Here is a 14996-nt window from a genome sequence, read left to right as displayed (position 1 = left end):
ATATATATGTATATATAAGAGTTATATACCTGAAACTAATTGTCAACTGTTTTTAAAAACATTTTTTAAATAGAAAATGAACATCTAATATTTTATCTTCTCAAAACTTTCCCAGTACTATTTAACTTTGCTAGACTGTTCAGAAAACATGGCACTGTGAAGTCTCTATATACAGATAACAATAGTACCTTCCACTTTAGGGAAAATATGTTTTTCTTTTTCTTTAAGGGCTTTCACATCTATTCTTCTCTAACATTCACCTTCCCTTAAAGCCCATGGGTGTGGGAGGGTGGCTCAGACACTGGAGGCACCCACAACCAGGACGCTGACCCCTATCCTGTGTGCATCCCTACTACTACCTCACATGTCCCTTTCAGTTTAAGGAATTCATCCTGTCATTTGTAGGGCTAGGCACTCAACTTCATAAAACTCAAATATCTCTGTCAGCGAGAAGGGAAAACTAAAAGGCCAAGTCACTCCTACCCTTTCCTCACACCCAGACACTAAGTACTATATCCTTTGTTCCCATAGATCCCACTCTGTTGTTGGCGGCCATCATGCACAAATCCCATTCTGTGTACCTCTCCTTATGCTCCTGTGGCTGCTACCAGTGTTAACCAAATAGGCAACACATCAGCCTTCCAAACTTTTTACCACTATCAGGTACCCTCCTTGCTGAGAGGGGCATCCACAGCACTGGCCCAAACTGATAAATAAGTGACATTAGCATCCATGTGATTGGCAGCCCCTGAGCTATACAGAAACTACCCAAGAGGGCCACCAAAACAGAGACAGGTGGAATCACTGGATTAGAGAGTTCTACCCAAATATTTCACCTGCCACCGAAGCCCTGACTGCAGATTCCTAAATTAAGCATCCTCCAGAGCCCAGAGGTCCTAAGGGTCTATGTGGCAATGGCAAGAAAAGGAGCCTGGGAGACCTCTTTGCAAACATGTAATTATCTGTGTACCTCTGCTACCCAGTGAATATAATGCATTTCACCTCATTTTATTTTATTGTGATTGATAGTTCTGCTTTTTCAAAGAAGGAAAATCAACCCACACATTGGCAGATGGGGAAATAGAGTAAATCTTCTGAATATACGGATTTGAGATTGTCATGGACCAGGACACTGGAAAAATCTATACAACTTATTTAAAAGACATCTATTTTGTGTACGTCATCAGGCTACGCACTGATGGGTGGGGAGAGGGAGCAAAAAACAATTGTCAAAATGGTCACTGTTCACTTACGCTGACAGGGAGACTGCCCTCAGTCAAGGGCGCAGTAAAGCCTAAGGAGAAAACCAGAGGACATCGAAAGGGCCAGGAAAGGAAGGCACATATATCCTCAAGGTCTGAGCAAGGCTCTCTTCATACCCTGACAATTTAGGGAAGGATAGGATCACAAAATCCAAGACAAGAAAACTTACACAAAGCCTGGGGCTAGGCTCCAATACGCCAGGACTTTCTTTTTAAAGCCAACATTGTAATGGCTCTCTCTATTCTTAGAATACAGAACTGTCACAGACCTTGAAGGACACCTGGTTCCGCTCCAGGTCTGGGAATGTAGAACTAGTGACAGGACAAATAAGCTGAAAGCTTCTCTCCTGGTAGAAAGTGTGTCAATGTTGAAATGACACAGTCCTGCGTCTGAATACAGGTTTGCTACCCTGTGTTACCAAGTTACCAATTATCACTGAAATCCAATTTCTTCTACTAGAAGAGCTGTTGTGATTACATAATATATGTAAAATCTTTATAACAGGGTCACAAACAAGCTTCACAAATAATAGCTTTTATAAACCATCTAAGGTATGCAGTCCATTCTTCACAGTTAGTCTCCATTTTAGCTAAGTTCTAAAAGTATCCCCCATACAGAAATTTGTATCTCAACAATAAAGAGTGTAAACTACAGCTCAGGTTTTTTCTTGAGTCATAAATGATGTCACTTTTCCCTTAACTCTGCTATTTCTAGAAGAACAGCAGAATAATCTGTTTACTCCTTCTTCAATGAGCAGTCAGTTCTCCCTGCTCCAGAACATACCATGAATTCTACTTCTAGTGGCAGTCTCAGAGATGAACAGACAGTATATGAAAGATCATCACACACACAGATGAGTCTAAGAATGTGAATTCAACTCCATAAAGAATTGAGTCTATTCTGCAGAGTCCTTTTGGAGATCCAAAAGACCTTCTTTAAATAAACTCATTCCCTCAGGTCTAATCTTCATCCCTGTAATTAAAGTCTCCAGTACTTCAGAATCTTAGTCACTGTTCAATCCCCAGACAAGACAGGTATTTCCCGCAAAAAGAGCAGTACCTCCATGCTAATATATCAGAGCTCAGCTTGGTTACATTCAAGCAGGGCCTCAGATCAGCCATGAATAATACAGCATGCTAGTGAGAAAAAGAGAAAAACCAGCAGGGATTACCACCATTCTCTGGTTTCTGTCAAGGCAGCAACCAAGAAAGAACTCTGTGTGAACAGAAACACAGCTCACAGAGCTGTAAAATTTCCAAGAGAAAATCCAGAGCAACAATATTAAGAAGACTTTGCTATTTGTTTTTTTTTGTTTGTTTGTTTTTGAGAGAGAGAGAGAGAGAGAGAGAGAGAGAGAGAGAATGCAAGCGGTCAGAGAGAGAGGGGGAGAACAGAATCTGAAGCAGGCTCCAGGCTGAACTGTCAGCACAGAGACCGACACAGAGCTTGAACTCACAAACCACAAGATCATGATCTGAGCTGAAGTCAGATGCTTAACAACTGAGCCACCCAGTCCCCCTATTTGTTTTTAAGTGTGATCTGTTTCAGCAACAGAAATAAATATGTACCCTAAGGCAACATTAAACCCAGACCAAGGTGCTCATGTCCTGTACTTACTCTGTCGCAGCAACCAGCCACTCTTCACAAACGCCATCTTTCCACCTATAAAAAAAGCCAGGTTCAAAGTTACACCCAGAAAAGAGAATGGCCCACATGAGCTGTTTTTCACTTACAACACTTCTGACACCAAACGTGTGGGGTCTTTCCAACATTAATAACCAATTCTCCCTATCTCAGGACACCAACTGGATGTCTACTGATTCAACCCAATTCTGACCTGGAGTTAGCATCCGACCCCACAGGTTCCGGGCTCAGTTCCACAAGAGTGCTCCCACTTTAGACACAAGTCCTGAGTCTCCAGTATTTCTGACCTACTAACTGAGAGTTCCCACAACCTCTCCTCAAATTTGATAATCTGCCAGAATTGCTCACAGAACTCAGGAAAAAGCATTTTATTTACCATTGCCTGTTTATCATAAAGGATATAACTCAAGAAGAACAAGATGGAAGAGTGAGGGCAAAGTGCCTTCTCTAGGCACACCACCCCCTCAGCACCTCTATGCGATCATCAACCCAGAAGCTCTTGGAACCCCGACATTTAGGGGTTTTAAGGGAGGTTCCATTAGGTAGGCATGATTGATTACATCACTGGCCACTGGTGACTGAACTTAATACCCAGGCTCTCCCCATCCCTGCAGGTCCAGGGATGGGGCTGAAAGTTCTAAGCTTTTTTTTTTTTTTTTTTAGTTTATTTATTTATTTTGAGAGAGAGAAAGAGAGCGTGTAAGCAGGGGAAGGGCAGAGAGAGAGACGGAGAGAATCCCCAGTGGGCTCTGTGCTGACAGTGCAGGGGCTTGAACTCATGAACCGTGAGATCACAGCCTGAGCAGAAATCAAGAGTTGGATGCTTAACTGAGTCCCCCAGGCGCCCCTGAATGTTCTAAGCTTGTATTCACAAGAGTGACCCTCAGCAACCAGCCCCATTTTGAAGTTATCTGGGGACCCACCAAGAGTCACCTCATTAGCATAAACTTATGTATGGCTGAAAGGGACTTATTATGAATCACAAGACACTCCTAGCACCTCTATCTCAGGAAATTTCAAGGTTTTTATTTATTTTTTTTTTTAAGTTTATTTTTGGAAGAGAGAGAGCATGCACAAGTGGGGAAGGGGCAGAGAAAAAGAGAGAGGGAAACACAGAATCCAAAACAGGCTCCAGGATCTGAGCTGTCAGTGCAGAGCCTGATGCAGAGCTCAAACCCATGACCTGAGCCGAAGTCAAACACTTAACCAACTGAGCCACCTAGCATCCCGGAGAAATTACAAGGTTTTAGAAGTTCACATATTTCTTATTACATCACAAAATCACAGCCATCTCTCCATTCTCATCCCTTTCTGTGTCAGCTGAGGAAGGGACCAAAGCCATTTAACCTAACTGGCCACTTGGCATTTACCTAATACCTCCTCAGTGGGATCAATATAAACCCTCCCTCCACCTTCCACTCTAGGGTTTGGCCTCAACACTCTTACCCACCTTATGAAATCTTTTTTTTTTTTTTTCAACGTTTATTTTTGGGACAGAGAGAGACAGAGCATGAACGGGGGAGGGGCAGAGAGAGAGGGAAACACAGAGTCGGAAACAGGCTCCAGGCTCTGAGCCATCAGCCCAGAGCCTGATGCGGGGCTCGAACTCACGGACCGCGAGATCGTGACCTGGCTGAAGTCGGACGCTTAACCGACTGCGCCACCCAGGCGCCCCCCACCTTACGAAATCTAATGCCATTCAAGAAACATAAAGCAGCCCCAGGAACACTAAGACTCTGTCAAGGACCTGTAGCTTCTCCTAACATGCCCAGTGTCCTGGGGCTCTGGGGTCTGCTGCCTTAGCTTTATATTTGGTGTGCCCAGTTGACTTCACACAGCCCAGTCAGATGTGAACTGGTGTCAACAGGCAGAGTGGCCCGGTCAAAGGAGAACACCAGAAGTCAAGAAAAGGTGCGATAAATTTAACTATAAAAATAAAAATCTGAGTGACAAAATAAAAAGTCAAAAAGGTAAAAGATTAAGAGAAAACACTTACAGGGTGCCTGGGTGGCTCAGTTGGTTAAGTGTCTGACTTTGGCTCAGGTCATGATCTCAAGGTTCATGAGTTCAAGCCCCAAACTGGACTCTCTGCTGTCAGCTCTCTGCCCCTCCCAGCCCCCCATCTCTGTCTCCTTCTCTCCCTCCCTCTCTCTCAAAAATAAATAAACTTTAAAAAAGGAAAAAAAAAAACATTTACAATTATATGGCAGCAACAAGCTAATTTCCTGCATGTACAAAACTCCACATATATCAAATGATTATCATCAGGCAGTTCACAAAAAAAAACATAAATGAGCAATAAATTTGTAAGACATTCAATTTATCTCTCAATTCAAGAGACAAAATTCAAAACACAAGTTAACAATATTACCTATCAGATGGGCACAAATGAAAAACACTATTATATCCGGAAAGGAGTATGTATGATGGCAGGAACAAAAAATGTTGCAAACTTTTGGGAGGAAACTTTGACAACATCTATCAAAATTTTAAATGTTCATAAACTCTGACCCAGCGATTTCATACCTCATTGATACATGTGCAGAGGTTCACCAACATATCTGTGTATTTGTGGTAATATCGCTTATACTGGAAAGAACTAGCTCCAATCAAAGTGTCCCACATCAGAAGACCACTCAAAGGATACCCACCCTCCACACATGTGACAGATCATTTCGCAGATGTTTAAAAGGGGGGTAGAACAGTATGTGCTGATACCTGCGTAATTGTTTTGTGGAAGGAATCAAAGAAACTGCTAAGGATGTGTATCTGAAGAGAGGAGAGAGGCAATGCTGGGTATGTATCAGAAAAGTGACTATTCAGTCCTATTACACCTTTTTTTGTGATATTTCAAGCCCCCAATGCAGGGCTTGAACTAACTAATGAGATCAAGAGTGGGACGTTCAATCAACTGAATCACCCAGCAACTTCTATCCTTTTTTTTTTAATCAACAGATTTTAGAGGCGCCTGGCTGGCTCAGTTGGTAGAGCGTGCAACTCTTGATCTCATGTCATGAGTTTGAGCCTCATGTTGGGCATGAAGATTACTTAAAAAATTTTTTTAATTAAAAAAATAGATTTTGAAAAAAAAAAAATTTTAAAAGGGGCGCCTGGGTGGCACAGTCGGTTAAGCGTCCAACTTCAGCCAGGTCACGATCTTGCGGTCCGTGAGTTCGAGCCCCGCATCAGGCTCTGGGCTGATGGCTCAGAGCCTGGAGCCTGTTTCCAATTCTGTGTCTCCCTCTCTCTCTGCCCCTCCCCCGTTCATGCTCTGTCTCTCTCTGTCCCAAAAATAAATAAACGTTGAAAAAAAAATAGATTTTTTTTGGAGGCTGAAATTATGGACCACTTTGGTTCTCTACTTTAGCATTTTTAGGTATTCTCTTTAAGGGTTAGTTAGCAAAACAGAGCAAAAGCCCAAGTAGGCACCTGAAAAGAACAAATTAGTCTCCCCACCTTTAATTTTTCCCACATCTAAGTACGGCTAAATTCTCCCCTCTCCAAACCTTGGCAAAAAGAGCTCCACAACTTGGTTCATCCTATACTCCAGCATCTCCAAAATCTCATACTCTAAAGGTTCTTAATGTCCTTGCAATTTCTGCCAACTCATGCTATCTGTCCTCACCAAGAAAGGAAGTTTTCCACCTTTCCCCATTTTTCTCCCACATATTTAGATGCTCAAACAGTCCCAGGTGAATGAGAATCAGAAAGGCAATGTCTCCCCCTTTCCCCCAATGGATATGCAGGTGCACTGGCAGGGAAACCCACCCTAATCCAAGGCTCTCTGTTAGGCAAAATGAACGTTTCTTTATTATTTAAACTGGGTTGAACTGGTTTCCTAAAACTTGTGGAGCCTAAAACATCCTAAAACAATCATTTAGTTCCAAACGGACACCACCATATTTTCATCCAACACATATCCTTTGAGTGCTAATATGTTCCCAGCCTGTGGTAGGCACTAAGAACACAGCAGGGACCAAGCCAAAGTCCCCATTTTTACGTACTTATACTTTAGTAAAACCAACAGGTCAAACTTATAAATTAAACAGATGGGTGATGCAATGTTATAGACAGCATTACATCTCGAACAGCTGTGTTATTACCCCAGAACATCAAACCACATTCATTCATGCCAAATCCTAGGTAACTAAAGTGTCTACCATCGTAACATGAATTCTCGGTCTGTATTTCATGTGAAAAAGAAAATATCTGGGAATAGGCCAAAAATTACTAGCAGGTATTGGGAGCTACCAAGTCACAATACGATTATTATAAAACTTGGCTGCAGGGGCGCCTGGGTGGCTCAGTTGGTTAAGCGTCCGACTTCGGATCAGGTCATGATCTCACAGTCTGTGAGTTCGAGCCCCGCGTCGGGCTCTGTGCTGACAGCTCAGAGCTTGGAGCCCATTTCAGATTCTGTGTCTCCCTCTCTCTCTGCCCCTCCCCTGTTCATACTCTGTCTCTCTCTGTCTCAAAAATAAATAAACGTTTAAAAAAAAATTAAAAAAAAAAAACTTGGCTGCAAAGTTGTCCTACAACTTTGCTGGTACTTCAACAGCTGATGGTTGTGTAAAAATGTGGAGCAATATAAAGATGTTTCCTGAACTTTTCTGGTAACTTTTTTGTATTCTCAAATGATTCTTGATATCATTTTGACTCTATTTGCTGTCATTCATAATAGTCAAAATGTCAGACCGGTGTTAACACTGGTAAGAACACCTTCATTGGGGCACCTGATTGGCTCAGTCAGTCAGGCACCTGACGCAGATTTCAGCTCAGGTCGTGATCATAAGGTTCATGGGATCAAGCCCCGAATCGGGCTCTGCGCTGACATTTGCGGAGCCTGCTTGGGATTCTCTCCCTCTCTGAAATCCCCTACTTGCGTGCCTGCTCTCTCTCCCTTTCTCTCTCTCTCAAAATAAATAAACATTAAAACAAAAAAACAAAAAAAACCTTCATTTACTCAAAGGTCTTTTAAGAAACTGAGTCCAACAATTTTACATACCTGTAAAACCATTAACAACGCTAGCACCCCTGAAAATAGAGTGTCAAAAGGGAAGTTCCAAATAAAACCTTAAAAACCTTGAGATTTCCTATTATCTACCAACTGCATGGGTCAACATCTGAGTTACTCATGTTCTCTTTGGTACTGCCTTGGCGTAAGCCTGGGTTTTACTTTTCAGGTATCTGGCACTCAAGGTATGTCAACAATAGGAATCTGATCAGCTGACTTGGGAATCAATTTCAAGCCATCTGAATAAAAATTCAAAAAGGAAAAAAAAACAACTTCTACATCAAGGGGACATCGTAAACATACCTTTGGTGTGCTTATGTAAAATAATTCAAAACCATTAGAGAAAGAGAAAACTATTATAACAAGGTCTAAAGAAACTTAAACTGGAATTATCAACAGAAACTCGTGACTTTTTGAAAGGGTAATTCTGTGGACTCAAGTAGCTTCTTATCTGGTATCATCCTGTCTATCTTTAGTCATTATGTGGGACAATCTCACATGCACCCCATGTCTAGATTTTTATCTCTGATACTGGTCTTCTCAAAAAGGAGTCAGTGCTCCTTGAAAATCAGCTGGTTACAATTTAGGGACAGGAAACCGCAAGTTGTGCCTACTGTCAAAAAGCAAAGACACATGGCACCTGGGTGGCTCAGTCAGTCATGATTTCAGCTCAGGCCATGATCTCAGAATTGTGGGATCAAGCCCGGCATCAGGCTCTGTGCTGAGCATGGAGCCTGCTTAAGATTCATATCCTCCCTCTCTCTCTCTCCCTCCCTCCCTCCCTCTCTCTCTCTCCTTCCCTCTCTCCCTCTCTCTCTCCCCCACCCCTGACCCTCTCCCCTGCTCATGCACACTGTCTCTACAAATAAAAATGTAAATTAAACTTTAAAAAATTAAAGACGCTTTCAGGAAGGAATGTCTTTAGAAAGGATTAAAAAAAACCAACCAGCTGAAGGAAGAGCATCTAATAATGCCAAATCAAAAACAATAATTATAGTTCATTAGAACCAACTGAGGATGAAAGGCATCCTAAGAATAAAATGATGACTAAAACCAAATACACTGCTATAGAATGTGTTAGAGTAAGCACACAACTTCCGATGTGAGTTTGGATTTCACCCAACTGGGGGCCCAGGGGAGGGGGGTGTTAAAAGAAAGTTTAAACGCTCTGACTTGTATAATACCTTCTCCTCACTTGATAATTCAAATGGTTATTATGGTAATAATAAGGGGTATTTGTTGTGTTTACCAAGATGCCACAATTTCTTTTTTAAGACAAAAAGTCTAGACTTCTGAGTTAAGGGCTCAAGTGTATAAAACTTAGCAGTAGAGAAGACTGTAGGAATAGACTTCAAACCAGCCTAAAACTTAAACCACTGGAGAGCAGGACTTTTAGGAAACAAACCTGGAATTCACACCCGCAGGAATACAGAGTCCGGTTACTTGTATTTGCTGGGCAGGCACTCACAAGCCAGTCTCCAGAAAAGTCAAAAAGAAGAAAATATTAAAGCCCCATGATAATGAAAGCCTCCTCAAGCACCCCGTGGGATCTTCACTCTAGTCAGGCAATATCATCCACACAGCACATCTTAGGGGGACTGAGGCAAGGGTATTTTGCCATCTAGCAGACACAGCAAGGTGGGCACTCAACTGAAGGCAGGAAAACAAGTTCTTTACCTTCACTGAAAAGAGATGTGTGTCCTTTGTGACTACTAGCCTCTTCTGTCAGGCACCAGTTTGTTATCACCAGCACCATATGCAGCATATTGCCTCATCAGCCTTAGTCTCAGCCTCCAGGAGCAAGAGCAACCTTGCCTCTGGCTCCCAACCCACAAGCAACATGTATGTAACACAATACAGACCCTCCACACTATGCCCTATAAAGAAGATAAACCAAGGGCAACAAGTTCTTAAATAAGCCGTTGCCAGTACCTGGCTCCTTAAATGACCCACCTCACCTAAGCTGGACCGCAGCTGTATCTGTCTAGAATCCATACCCTGCCAAGCTCCTGAACCCTGACCAGAACAGAGGAGACACTCACTCAGTCCTGCCTTCAGCCTTACAGAGCACTCACATGTCACTGCCTAAAAGAGGTATCCTACTATTCATTGGCCTAGGCCAATTCCTGATCCTACTAGCCTGCCCTGCTTTGAGGTTACCTAGAAACAGTGCTGGGGCGGGGGAGGCAGACTTTAAACATCCATTTTTTAAATTTTTCTTTCTGTGTTAAACAAAAATATTACGGTTATGTAAAATCCGTATTTTTATCACTAAACACTGTAATTCACAGGAGAGTTATTTTCAAAGAGAGAAGACACACAGTGATATTAAAATGAGAATCCAAGACAAAAGATATACCAATAATATCAAGATTACCCATGCTAATGACTGCTTTGCTATTTTCAACATTAAAGATGGATTATTAGGAGCATAAACAGCTAACTCTGCTCCCTCCTGAAATGCAACTAAAATGAGTTAAGGGGAAAACAAAGCATAAATCACAGAGAGACCAGCAGCAGAGACAAAAACAGATGACCCATGTTCAAATCCTGACTCACTCACTTATAGATAACTTTGGGCAAGTTATTTAACTTTTCCAAGGCTTAGTTTCTTAGCCCATATAATGAGAATACCAACACCTACTTGATAGATATTTGGAAAATTGGGTGAAAAAACATGTAAATATTTGGCATAGTGCCTGACATTTACTAAAATTCAAGAATTGGTAGCTGCTCACGCAGCAATTACTATTATCACTATTACTTCCTCACTAGCACATGAATAAAATTTGCCCAAAACATTCCAGAAGACAGAAACACATTAGGTGGCTTCTCAAATGGCTTAGAAGACTTAATAAATTAAGATGCTCTTGAAGGTCAAAATTTGAACATATATACACTAGAAGTAAAAACAAAAATCTTGTAGACAAACAAAAAACTTCCATGAATACAGAACCAAATCCATCTTTAAAGGAACAGGAATATTTTTTTGCCTTACTTTGCTGAAGTCCACATCACTTCATAACTTATTTCAACGCTTCACTATTTATATCCTGGAGCAAGATCTACTGCATAAACTAAAACTCATCAGATAAAAGTCCTGCTGTTGGGTCTCAAGAGAATAAAACACCAGCAAACTAGCTGCAAAATACCCACATTACACACATGCCAGAAAACCTATAGGAAGTTTTAAACATAAACTATATTCAACAATTCATATTTTTTTTAAGTTTATTTATTTTTGAGAAAGAGAGAAAAAGCAAGCATGAGCAGGGGAAAGGTGGGGGGCAGGGGGGAATTAATTCCCACACAGGTTCTATGCTGTCAGCCAGCAGCCCGAGGCAGGGCTTGAGCTCATAAACCATGAGATCATGACCTCAGCCAAAATCAAGAGTTGGACACCTAACCAACGGAGCCACGCAGGGGCCCTTCAACAATTCAAATTATTTTAAATGTGAACTGAAATCATTTTAAAAGCACTGAATCCAAAAGAGATTAATTTAAGAGGTAGAAAGAACATTGCCTTTGGAATCTGTCAGTTCTGAGCTCTGCCTTTTACTAACTGGTATGACTTTGAGCACAATACTAAACCTCCCAAGCTTCACTTTTCTTCTTACCTGTACAACAGGACACTACTAGTTATCTCATAGGGGGTTAGTGTGAGAACTAAATGAGATAATATGCCCAAAGAGCCCTGTAGGTGCTCCAAAACTGAGAACTGCTATAATTACGTTACTATTTTAAGAAATGCAATTTAGAGTTGCGTGTCTACAACTGACTCATTCACAATATCCTGGTTCCTCTAGTTAGCCCTCTCTGTACCTTAACTGTAAAAGTTCCTACCTTTTCAAAGGGAGGAAAACTCTGTTCTTCAAAATAATAGTGTAGGGGAAGGGCCTGGGTGGCTCAGTCAGTAGAGTGTCCAACTTCGGCTCAGGTCATGATCTTGCGGTTCATGGGTCCGAGCCTGCTTAGGATTCCCTATCTCCCTCTCTCTATCCTCCCCAGCTAGAACTCCTGTCTTTCTCTCTCTCTCTCAAAAAAAAATAAACCTTAAAAAAAAATGATAACGTTAGGGGCACCTGGATGGATAAGGTGGAGCGTGCCACTCTTGATCTCAGGGTGGTAAATTCGAGCCCCATGCTGGGTGTAGAGACAACTTAAAAACAAAATCTTAAAAAAAAAAAAAAAAAAAAGTTTTTTTAATGTATATTTACTTATTTTGAGAAAAACAGAGCATGAGCAGGGTAGCGGCAGAGAGACATAATCCCAAGCAGGCTCCATGCTGTTAGCGCAGAGCCCGATTTAGGGCTCAATCTCATGAACCATAAGGTCATAACCTCAGACAAAATCAAGAGTTGGATGACTGACTGAGACACCCAGGTGCCCCGAAAAAAATTATTTTTCTTTTAAATTATAACCATTTTTTCTTAGGTTTATTTTACTTATTTTAAGAGAATGAGAGAGAGAGAGAACATAGGAGGGGCAAAGAAAGTAGGGGGGAGAGAGAGAGAATCCCAAGCAGGCTCCCACTGTCAATGTGGAGCCCAGGCTCGAACTCACAAACCACGAGATCATGACCTGAATGGAAATCAAGAGTCGATGTTTAAACAACTGAGCCATCCAGCTGCCCCCCCAAAAAATTTTTAAATAACAATGTAAAGGCAACAAGAAGTCCCAAGTGTACCCTAAATACAGGGGACAAGAATTGCGTGAGCCATCATCACTCAGAGGTCAGTGTAGCGTTGGCACTACAACCATTGGCAGTAGCAACCACTTCTTAACAAGCCTAATACAAGTACTCATCAAAGGGCAGACAAACTAGACAGATAAGAAAGTTCAACTGTCTGTGCCCATGATCAAATTCAGAAGCAAATATACAACCAATAAAACATGACAGCCCACTTTTTGTAACATGTTTAATAGTTTATTTTACTATCTGCAGTTTTTTGTATTTAGAGACACTAACCATTTTTAATTTCTTTACACATCTAGAAAAAAGAAAAAAGGCAGAGGTAAGGAGAAAGAAACCAAATATTCCTGTAGGGTGGCAAACTGGGAAGCATAGCATAGCTTCTAGGGAGAGTCGGGAAAAACTAGTATCTTCCAGAAGAATAATAGGACTATCACAACAAGAGTGGTATCTGTTCTTTCTATACCACTGATGCACACATTTCATAAATTCAGTCCTTGAGATTATTAGGAATTTTACTTATAAAATGTACTGACATCATTAAAAATATGCTAGTGAAGAACCTTTGTCAGATTCTGAGTTATTTTCTGCAGCCTCCCTTAGAAAGCATTTACTGAACACTACCTCATCTGCCAGGATGATCCTCCAACATATGTTGGATTTCTGCCCTCAGAGATCAGATCAGTATGCTGCTGGGGGGGGGGGGGGGTGAAGAGGAGGAGTCAAGTAAAAAAATCACTACCAGGAAGAGGAAACCCTAGACATTCTCGTTCCCATGTACAGGCTGGCCCTTAGATAACCTGGCTGCACAAGCACATATAGGCAAATATTTTGGTCATTGATTTGTTCAACAAATAAAGAGAGCCAAAGTAAACAGGCAGCTAAACAGTCCCAGCTCGGCCCTAATTCCCCTCGTGACTTCTGACAACTCACTTCCTGCACTGGCACTGGTTTCCTCAAAGACCAGGAGACCCTTTCCTCCCTTTAAATACAAGGGAACTGCCTCTGGCAGTGGCTCCACCCCGTCCTAATCAGAGGAGGTACTTAAAAAAAAAAAATTCTCAGGGACTTGGAGTCAATGGTGTTGGGAATTAATCACGGTGCTCTAGATTTTTTGGTAGTGTGACAGTCGTACCTCATTCCCTCCACTTCCCTGAAAAAACGGGAACTTACTATTCGTTCATTTACAAAGCCTCTTCTATGTAATTTACTCTACATTTGAGATAAAAACAAAAAACTCTATGTCAACACTAAATAAACCCCCGCTGAGGTTCAGAGTTCCTGATCTGGATGAATGAAAGGATCAGATGTGGAAAAAGTACAACCAAGGCCCTAAGACTGCACAGCTAAGAGTAGGTGAAACGAAGCGGGGGCCGAGCGCACCCGCGAGTGCAGAGTTTCAATGCCGTTCTGGATTCCTTAAAGAGGGTGCGATCTCCGTGCCGGAGGGGAACGAAAAAGAGCCCAAGTCTCCTCGACCAGACAGCCGGCACTAGGACACCCGAGCTGGAGGAAAGACAGCGGGACCGGTGGGAGCACCTGCGGGGAGCGGAAAGGCAGAGAGCCGGCCGGGAGAAACTGCGGGAAGCGGCACGGCTGCGGGAGAGCTCGGGCGGGGCTGGGAGACTCTAGGGGAGGCTCTGGAGAGGCCAGCACCAGGCAGGGGAGAGGGCGCGGGCCGAGGGCAGTCCCTGCAGAGCGGCGCGGAGTTGGGCGGCTCCAGCCTGGTAGAAGCCGACGGTGTCCGCTCAGAGGGTCGCGGGGTGGGCGGCTCTAGGGAAGGCTCTGGAGGGGCCGACACGGTGGAAGAGGAGGGCGCGCGCAAATGGACGGCTCTAGCAGAAGCTCTGGTGGGGCCGACACGAGCAACGGGAGAAAAGAATGTGGGCCGGGGGTCAACTCTGGGGGCGCCGAGTGGGCGGCGCTGGAGGAGGCTCTGCTGGGACCTACGCCCGGGAGGGCGTCCTCTCGGAAGGGTGCGGTGCTGGGCGGCTCAAGGGGAAGCTCAGCAGGGACCGACGCTAGGGAAGGGGAGGGCGCGCAGAGCGGGGCAACTCTAGCAGAGGCTCTGCAAGGACCGACACTGGAGAGGGGCGGGACGCTAGCCGAGAGGGGGTCTTCTCGGAGGAGTACAGGGCTGAGCCCCAAGAGAGGCTCCAAAGGGACCAACTCCAGGGGATGGGGAGAAGAAGGGGCGCAGGCGGGTGGGTCCGGCTCGAGGTCGCCGGAACCAGACAGGGACATTTACCTGCGAACTATCGGGCCGCCGCCGCGGAGCACAGAAGCAGGGCGACAGAGCGCAAGGACGCCGCTGAGGCTCTCTGGCTGCAAATGCCCCACGCCTGCGTCCTGGCCGCCGTCCAACGTCACACCGCCGTGGCG

At 43.4% G+C, this 14996-nt stretch overlaps 1 protein-coding gene across 4 annotated transcripts in view; it reads right to left on the bottom strand.

The window, feature by feature from the left end:
- The window catches only part of PLEKHB2 (pleckstrin homology domain containing B2), a 43907-nt gene extending 28911 nt beyond the window's left edge, over positions 1 to 14996 (bottom strand). Inside the window, exons 1-3 of one of the 4 annotated variants that reach the window (XM_043576423.1) lie at positions 14863 to 14940; positions 2881 to 2925; positions 2323 to 2399 (exon numbers count right to left, since the gene is read on the bottom strand). Coding sequence is in view for 2 of the 4 variants with exons in the window: in XM_043576421.1 (XP_043432356.1) it covers positions 2881 to 2917 (37 nt within the window). In the remaining 2 variants the exon portion in view is untranslated. Of the gene's footprint in view, positions 1 to 2322; positions 2400 to 2880; positions 2926 to 14862 lie in introns of all 4 variants that reach the window. The other 3 variants (XM_043576421.1, XM_043576422.1, XM_043576424.1) reach the window with 3 other exon arrangements.

This window comes from Prionailurus bengalensis, chromosome C1, assembly GCF_016509475.1.
Source record: "Prionailurus bengalensis isolate Pbe53 chromosome C1, Fcat_Pben_1.1_paternal_pri, whole genome shotgun sequence".
In the NCBI taxonomy this organism is placed as follows: Eukaryota; Metazoa; Chordata; class Mammalia; order Carnivora; family Felidae; genus Prionailurus; species Prionailurus bengalensis.
This window is presented reverse-complemented; position numbering and strand designations above follow the sequence as displayed.